We start from the raw sequence: 9,704 nt of genomic DNA on the forward strand, positions 1-9,704 counted from the left end.
AAGTTATTTTTATTAATTAAAAAATCATTAAGAAACCCATTAGGGTGATAGGGATAAACATACGGTCTCACTTATGATTCTGTAAAAGGCCAACACAATAGGGACCACGTCTTAATTTTATTTTCATCATTCTATTAATAATTTAATATATATATACACACACCTCAGCTTCTTTTGTAGATAATAAGCTCATCATCGCCTTGACCAAAAAAAAAATCATCATCTCCATGCAGCACCTCCCTACCTCTTCCTTTAAAACGACAGCCACCGTCGTCATCGCCGGAGTCTTCTCTGTTGTGGCGGCGGTGAGTTTAACCGTTCCATCAGTTTCCCATTTTGCTGCTTCTTGCATTCCGATCATTTACGATAACACCATCTTCCTCCTTAAGCCACCGTATCTTTACCTAGTCATTAACTGTATCATCCTCTCCATCGTCGCTACATCTAAGCTCACGCATGAATCATGTTCCAGTACTGACGATCCTGATACGGTCGTCCCGGTACCTACTTATATCGACGCCGGTTATCTAAACGTGGCTCACGTCGCCGGTTCTGATTATACCGGATTTGTGGAGAATGATGCGACGGTGAAAGATGTCCACGAAGTCATTGATAATGATAAGGTGATAGGAGAAGATGTAAAGACAGAGACGGAGAAGCCAAGAACGAGTAACGGTTTACCAGAACCGGAGACAGATAAACCAAAACTAAAAGATGGTTCGCTGGAGATTTCGGTTCTGAAGAACACGAGGAAAGCACCTAGGTTCGGTCGGCAAAAGTCGCTTAAAGCTGGCCAAGAAGGTAAGAAGTCTGCGTTGGGAGTGACGAAGCCACCGAGGAGACATGACACGCTGGAGACGACGTGGAAGAAGATAACGGAAGGACGCTCGACGCCGTTAATTAAACACTTGTCGAAATCCGACAAGTGGCAAGAAAGGTCGCACGCCCGAAGCTCAAAGGAGAAGGAGAAGACGACCAAGTCTGAGAACTCTACGGAGGATGACACGTTGCGAAAAACGCGTCTGAAACGCGAGCCGTCGCCGGGTCAGGAGGAGCTGAACAGGCGCGTGGAAGCGTTTATCAAGAAGTTCAACGAAGAGATGAGACTGCAAAGATTGGAATCTTTGGCTAAGTATAACGAATTGGTGGTAAATCGAGGGACTCGTTTGTAAATAAATTATTCATGTTTTTTTCTTAGCTGTCGGAGAAGACTAGGACGGCACCGGCACCGGCACCGGCACAGTCGCAAATGTTGACTCTTTTTAGAACCACTTAAAAGATTTTTTTTTTGTCTTCATGGGAAGATAAAATTGTATGTTTGATTGTTTGTGTATGTATGATTGTTCTATTTATAATTTAAAAAAATCACATTAATCATATGGTTTAAATGAAAGATATTGGGTAAACAGAGAGTAGACAGTGACTAGTGATTGAATCCATTGTTTGTTTGCTTTCTTAGATTTTACATTCTATAAACAATATTATTATTATTATTTATAATACTACGCATTTTGTTTTTTTTGGCAGAAATGAGTATGTAATTCTCCTGTGTACAAATATTTACATGCCCATTGTAGCAGCAGGAAAAAGCCTATCCAAGATAAGTATACAAACGTCCTCCCAGCAGAAGAGCGCCACTGGACATACACAAAAAGAATATAAAATAAAACCGATATTTTGTGACCTGGTAAAATAGATTAAATAATAAATGCTTCAGGATGCGTACCTAATGGGGGTTGATCCAAGGTTTTGAAAACCAGACCGGACCAGCCGGTCGAACTGGTCCGACCGTGACTCATTAAAAAAGCCGAATCCGGTTCGATTTAAAACCCGAATTTAAGAAAATCCGGTGAAAACCGGCTAAAAACCGGTAAAACCGGTGATCCGGTTCAACTTCAAAATCTACAGAAATCAACATATAATTAATGTAATTTCAACTGTTATTAAAATTTAATATTTCATAATTAATGTTTTGATTTTTACTATTTAATTGGTTTTCTCTTGATTCTCTTTTTTAAGAAAAAAAGTTTAAAAAATTTCTTTTTGACTCTCATATTTTATTCTCATTTTATATATTCATAAAATTTAAGACTTTTAGCTGAAAAATAAATAAATATGTAATTTAAATGGTCAATCATTTTTTTTTAATCAATTTTAGTTGATGTAGTATTCACTTGTATATATAACTAAACTTATGGTTATTGTTTATTATCTAATTAATAAAAGAGAACATAGAACATATTATATGTAGAACTACATTTTAGATTTATTTATTTTTAAATAAAAAATCCGGTTGAACCGGTCCGACCACTTAACCAGTAGCTTTACCGACTCATTATCCGGTAAAAACATTGGGTTGATCCCTTTCGAAACGAAAGTAAGCTCTACAGAAATTCAAGTCTAAGTAAAAAAAAAAATACGCAGTGTGCAGTTCACTATTTGTTGAATACAATGGTACACATGATTACCTGTAAAGCTCGGGCGAAAGAAGCAGCGGGGATGATTGGAGCAACGTAACCTGTTGTATAAGTTAATAGTAAGCTTCCACCTACTACTGGATCCTGTGTTTGTTTTTCACAACCATTTACATAATTTATATAACAGTCAATTAAAAAAGTTAAACCAGCTCTCATATTCATACTGAGGTCATCAAATTTCAAATTGAAGGAGACAAAAAGTAAATTACCCTGGAAGTAGCTACATAGCCAAGAAGGGTGGCTAGAACTGGAGTACTACAAGGTGAAGCAGCAAGTGCGATTGTCAGACCGGCTAGATACGCTTGTACACCTAATAAAACATTTTGCTACCAAAGTGTTAGAAACCGCGAAAAAGTGTCCACAACCCAAAAAGGAATCTGTCATACGAGCATTACTAGATGGGAAGTTTGCTGCTGCAGCACGAGGATCAAAATTGTTAAAGAAAGATGGAAGCTGATGTTCGATTACCTGTAAAGAGGAAAACAAAAAAAAAAGGATTGTTTTGGACATGGCAATTCAATGCTAATGATGATGGAAATAGCAAGACCAGATGCAGCTACAATACCTCAAGGAGATTGAGACCCATTACAATAGCAAGACCAGATGCAGCTACTGGTAATCCTTGACCTATTTGTCCTTAGGTTTTCCGGCGAAAGAGGATACTATCCTATTGCAGAAGATGTCTTCCTCGCAAACAACAACGCTCCTTCCCCACATGGAGTTCACCTATAAAAAGTTCGGGATCAAGGTATTATTAGCGAGGCGTGGTTAAATATTCCCTTCCGCTCTGGAAGTCAATTTATTTCCTATCTTTCGGTTCTAAATCTTTTTTTCTTATAAAGATTGTATTGTATGGTCGGAGAAGGAGGAGTAGGAGGAGTCAGACGGAATCAAATGGTTACAAGATAGACAACGAGATCAGGGAGTCCCCCAATTTCTCCTCTTCCTACTTGTCAATGGGCCTAGATGGATCAAAGTAAATTCTTTCATTTTGATAATTTTTCAATTACATGGATTATATCTCTTTGCACAAATAACCTCGACGAATGCCACTCGCATGTAGCCGCAATAGCATTCAAATAATGTCTTTTGATTTCACATGCGCAATTCACATGGTTCAACAAGCAATAAATATTTCACGAGTTGTTTCATGCCATAAATAAACTCGAACGGTAAGAAATCCATTGGACATGCATGTCCATTTTTATTAGATATTAGAATTTTCTGAAAGGTCCTTTTTTTTGCCTAAGGAAAGATAGATAAGGGCTTCGAGCCTGATTATCCATAAACCCAATGAATGTGAATTTTTCTATTTTAACTTGCTTTCTTTCTATCTACTATTATCTAAAAATAATCAAGTTATTAGTTGTTATTGTTCCAGTAACGAATCAACTAAATAACTAAATAAAATAAGGTAGTTGCTAATCACAGTGAGAAGGCAACTGCATCTCTAATAACCGAAGTGCATCATGGAGAGCTGAAATGTTGCTGAGAGCTACAAACGTAGCTAAAAGTGATATAACTAACTCGTAATGCTACAGCTATTATAGAAATCTGATTTGAACAGCCACTGACCTGAGCTCTGTTTATGCCAGTCCCAAATGCACCTATATGTTACAACCACATTAATAATAGGTGAGGAAAGAATGGGAACATCAAACTGAAATTTTTAACATTTCATACCAATATAACCAAATGTCAGAGGCGTTGAGTGTACATGGAGAAGGACTTTTATCACAAGTCCTGCCACAAATATTATTGCCAAACTACAAGAAGGATAATAGCAGAAGAGTCAGAGAACTACAAGAATGTCAAACTCTCAGAAATTTGTTCGTTGGAAAAGAAGCAGAGAAATAAACCTTGTTGCAGTGAGAGCTGATAGCTGATCCTGAACAGCTTCATTAGCTTGTTGGTTAGCTGAATACAACAAGTTTCCAAGTGAATCTCCCAGGGTTCCTTCATCCAAGAAATTAACGGAAGTGGCTTGACCTGTCTTAGGAAGAAATTAATTTCTGATTTTACAAGCAAACTGTAAATAGATAATAGTCGAAAAGCAGAAGCATCTCAAGGTATTAAAGCATAGGCACACATTTGTTCCAGAAAAAAAGATAATCAGATCCTACATGTAAGATGAAGTTCCAACTAGGCCTTGGCATTCGAGTCACAATCGGATTTCGGTTTTATCCAATCGGGTCTTGGATTTTTGAGTTTATCAAAATCAGCCTCACTCGGGTTATATGAAAGTTCAGTTCGGGACCGGTTTGGATTCTATCGGATTCGGTTCGGGGTTAGTAAATCTTCAAAGAACTGTATAACCCAAACATAAGTAAAATTGGTTCTTCAGATTTAAAGTACCTAATTTGTACATATTTTGTAACCAAAACATAAGTAAAATCGAAATAAACGTGAAACGTGATCATTCAAAATCAAACGAAAGGTAAACATAGTTATTGATAGAAAGAAAACCAAATAAATGAAAGCATAAAATGAAAACTAAGTTCTCATGAAATGAGAAATATCATTCAATGAAAACTAAACCAAAAATTAAAAATTTCAAGCTTAAACCGCCACCTTCAACCATCAACCTTCATGTAATAGATAAATATTTTAGATGTTCAATAATATTTTAAAGTATTTTGGATACATATTAGGAACTGAAATCATGTTTGGTACAAATTCTTTTTTTTTTGGATTTTAAATACATGTTTCGGGTTCTATCGGATATACATTTAGGTTCGGGTTCGATTCGGATAATATCCATAACCCAAAATACCATAAAACAAGATCCATTCAATATTTATGTCGGGTTTGGATCAATTCAGATTCATTTTTATTAGATCAGATTCGGTTCAGGTTTTTGGGTTCCCTTTACACTCAAGACATTGGAGATCTCTGCATTTTCCTCTCGAGGTCGGAATCTTTCTGTGTCCCTGCCGCTTCCCTTCCTGGCACGGATCCTAACTTCGTTTACATATTAGATTTTCACGAAATCGCAATTTTCAATGTGGCTGACTACACCTTCGGCTATAGTAGAACTGGTCAAATACTCGGCCCCTTACTATATTCCTCCTCAAAATATTTAGACTAGTTAGTTTGTAGTGTCGGTCACTGACAAGTAGGTTTCAATTTTATCAGTTGGCGAAGTCACAGATCATAGCTTATTAGCTCTGTGTTGCTTAATAACTCAAATGTCTTTCTGATCTTGCTAGTTAGTGAGACTTGTGTCAATTTATTATATGATGTATGATTTGATTATATATATTGACAAGCTAGATCATTCCTCATTCGTGATTATATACATATAGCACTACAGCTGTTGTTACTTTCTTATATACAAGCTCCAAATGCAAGTAAATTGTGTGATTTGTACATTTTGTACGAATATGATGGCCAATATGAGAATAATTAACTCTCTTCAAGATCTAGAATAATCATAAAAAAAAAAATCAGGACGTGTTACGTAGTACAATCTATACCAAAACAATTATGTGGACTGAACGCATAAGTATAAAATTAGTTTATCATCCATATCGTTAACTGGATCCATCTTCTGAAAAAGAGGATAGAGTGATCATCTCATAGTGTATTTGGGAACCGATTTTCAAGTCTATATCATTCTGTGGTGACGCTCCATTCATAAGGCAAAAAAGTTGTCAGCTGGCTGCTTTCAGCTACTAACGCTTGTATATTTTGCTGGTTCGGTTCTTCTGCATAGAAATATATATATATATATATATATATATATATATATATATATATATATATATATATTGCATGTAAATCACATTAGAGAAAAACGCAACGCTGAATGATATTTTTTAAATAATTTTTAACATAAATTAGAAATGTCTAACATAAAAAAAATTAATGATCTTTTCTTTGATTTCATTAATTTAATTTTGTTAAGAAAGGTGCTTAATTTAATTTAATCAATAACTATGATGTTACTTTGTTGTATATGATATATACTTTATTAGTCTTAAACTCTTAATTAGTTATTGCAGAAGCATATGCATTGTCGTCGACAAAAAAAAATGGAAAGCATTTATGCAGATGCTGGTACCGCTATGGTTCCATGCAAACGTTGAGAGGCATGCATAGAGCTTTCAGTTGTACGCAGAAGAATAAATGAATAAAACTTACCTTCAAAGTTTACTAGCAAGGATTGTGACATGGTGACGTGGTTTCATGAGAAGCTTTTATTTAGTAAAACGTTTAGGTGTCACGCAGCGAACGTTTTTCACAAAAACTGTCAATTTAATTCGTTCACACTAACATTCCTTAAAAAGAACTTCATAACATATATATTTTTCTTGACGAACACTTTTACGTGATAAACCTTTAGCTTCAAGTTCGATTAGTTGATTTATCAATCCTCTCAATATAATCATAGCTTCAATAAAGATTTCTTATTCCTCTATATGTTTCTGTTAAAAACTGTAACCCATCTGATCTATCGCCATTAAGTCGACAGATCCGCAGAGACGACAAAGCGATGAAACTTTAGTATGATGCCAAGTGTTAATGAAAGAACCCTTTTCTCCATACCTGCTTTCATGCATTTAACAGAGTACTCACGTTCTTGAGAACCGCCTCTCATTACTGAAAGAGGACGTTGAAAATCTATTTCTAAATAAATATGTCGTACTCGGTTTTGTTACTGCTCGATGAGGTGATCTTTGTTTCGAGGAGACTGAATCACTATAAATTGTCTCGGCTTAGTGTATTAGTCTTCCCGAGCAAGCAATATAAGCATGTAAGTGTCACCACCTTCGCCGCCATGAGAGCTCTGCATTAGACGACCTTGAAGATGAGACTTCCAGGAACGAACCACCAGCAAGTCTCACATGATGGTCGCATCTGGAACAACCTTTACAATTTGTAGGGTCAAATAACCTTCATTTTCTTTTATTATGCAACTATGTTTTCTGAATTTAAAGGAGCTATACTTTTTTTTTATTTCACTCAATTATTGTTTTGATTATAATATGTTATTGATCCACATTTTTCGATTTTATTTGTTAAACCCCTAAGTTCATAACTACTACAACGTGATAGGCGGAATATAAAAAAAATTGTTTTCCAAAGCTTCTTCTCAAACTTGCAAACACCATATATTAAATTTTAATATTAGTAAACTCATTATAAAATGTCTCTGGCTTCACCCCTCATAACAATCATACCTTTAGTTCTATCTAATTATCGATTAAAGTATACCTTATGTTATACATAATCATAATATATACTTTCAACATTAATATAGATATCTTATCCCGCGCAAATCGCGGGTTACTATCTAGTTACAATTTATTTTTGTTGCTAAAATATTACAATTTTTACAATAACTTACACGAAAAATATTACCAAAAAAAAAAGCTAGTGTACGAGTGCTGAGGTTGGGACAAAACATCATTTTTTTGACCATATATAGTTTGTAACTATTGCACTCTACTACTCCGTCAAATAATAGGTTTAAAATTTCGAGAAACTGAATTATACATAGGTGTTTATTTGTTTTCCCTTCGAGGCAAAAATATCAAAACAAAATTATAGCTTCATTTTTTATTTTAATGTTCAGTGTTTTCTACAAGAAAACCATGCAACAACTCTGAAGCTATGAGAGCCTTTCATATTGTGATATAGGGCTTGCAAAAATGCCTCCATCCGCAACCAGTTTGATCCGATACGGCTGCAAAATTTGACTTTTCGGAGATTAAATGAACACGCTAGTTATGGAAGATTGAGTAGAGAGTCAGATCGAGTTAACTACTCCTTGGAGAGAGGAGGGAAGACAACTGGTCTCATGAGTGTGTGTGTGTGTGTGTGTGTGAGAGAGAGAGAGAGAGAGAGAGAGAGAGAGAGAGAGAGAGAGAGAGAGAGAGAGAGAGAGAGAGAGAGAGAGAGAGAGAGAGAGAGAGAGAGAGAGAGAGAGAGAGAGACTGAAACTCATGTAGCCAGTATAACATAAATGAATTTGATGTACGTGGTTAGTGTGATCAGCAGTAGCTAAAGTTAGAACTGGCTTAGAAATTTAGAATAATTATATTTAACGTGATAAACAAGTCTTAACAATAATTAATAGAAAACACGAAGTCTTACATTGTTAACAAACCCTAACTAGATAAACAAGTCTTAATTAAAGATAACATTAAAAGAAACAGAAACACACAAGCCTTAATTTGGAAATCCTTAACAAACCCTAACAACATAAAAGTCTTCAGGATCGATAAGATAAACTGATATATCATGTTTTTATAGCTTTTTAGCACTTGTTTATAGTTTATTTTAATTATTTTAGGTTGCATTTAGATGTATATATTGCATTTGTGTGTTCATTTGCATTTGACAGGGTCTAAAGAAGTTTGGAGCAAAATCGTGAGGTTATGGTTACAATTTACAAAGTACGGGGTCAGAAACGACGTTATCAAAAGGCCAGGTACCACTGTGAAATTTCTAAGAGGTCTGGAATGTTCAATCGGAACTTTGGGGGTTAATTCGTGAGGACATATATGTAATATCAAGGGTTTTTAGGTCAAATCATGAATACAAGAAAAGTGAAGGACCAGATGTGCAAAACAGCTAAAGATCACCATTGTCGTTCTTCTTCACTTCGATCCCGACGATTTCGGCGGTTACCACGGCTGATTCCGACGATGGCGATGGCCGAGAGCACGACGGAGTAGGCGAATCTGACGAGATATCCATTGGAGGAGCTGTCAAGCTTCTCGATCTGAAGCTCAGCCATGACGGGATGATAACCGGAGTTGCAGAGGGCGAGTCCGGTGCTGCTGGCTGGAACACGAACTGAACCACCACCACGAGCCAAGCCTGAGACGAAGAAGAAGAAGAAGTTGGAGCTCGCGATTCAGGCCCGAGACAGACATACATGATGATCCGCGGCGGAGTTCGTAGTGGCAAGCGGAGGTTCATGGCTGAAAGAGACGACGACCAGACGTGAGGCTGAGGACGTACTAACTACTAAACAAAGATGAAGTCGGCCACGGAGGAGGAGCTGAGCACGACCGCAGAATCACGACAGGGGCTTGAGGACAGGGGCTCACCGCGGATTCATGGCAGAGACTTGAGGCGAGGACCGCGGACCTGTGGACGCGGGATAACACGAGTCGCGGAATCAAGGCAGAGAGAGCTCCAGGGAGAACCGCGGCGAAGAACAGCGTTTCTAACGCGATCGTTTGCGTTTGCGATCTGGAAAGTGCGGTTGACGTT

General features: G+C 36.8%; 1 protein-coding gene and 1 pseudogene across 1 annotated transcript; one reads left to right on the plus strand and one right to left on the minus strand.

Moving 5' to 3' along the window:
• On the plus strand, positions 1 to 1,377 carry LOC106437540. Its single transcript, XM_013878442.3, has one exon. The coding sequence runs from the start codon at positions 228 to 230 to the stop codon at positions 1,170 to 1,172; it is 945 nt and encodes a 314-aa protein (XP_013733896.1). The 5' UTR covers positions 1 to 227; the 3' UTR covers positions 1,173 to 1,377.
• A 183-nt stretch (positions 1,378 to 1,560) lies between these two features.
• LOC106441696 lies at positions 1,561 to 9,407 on the minus strand (annotated as a pseudogene).
• Between the last annotated feature and the right edge of the window lie 297 nt (positions 9,408 to 9,704).

Source organism: Brassica napus, chromosome C3 (assembly GCF_020379485.1).
Source record: "Brassica napus cultivar Da-Ae chromosome C3, Da-Ae, whole genome shotgun sequence".
NCBI lineage: Eukaryota > Viridiplantae > Streptophyta > Magnoliopsida > Brassicales > Brassicaceae > Brassica > Brassica napus.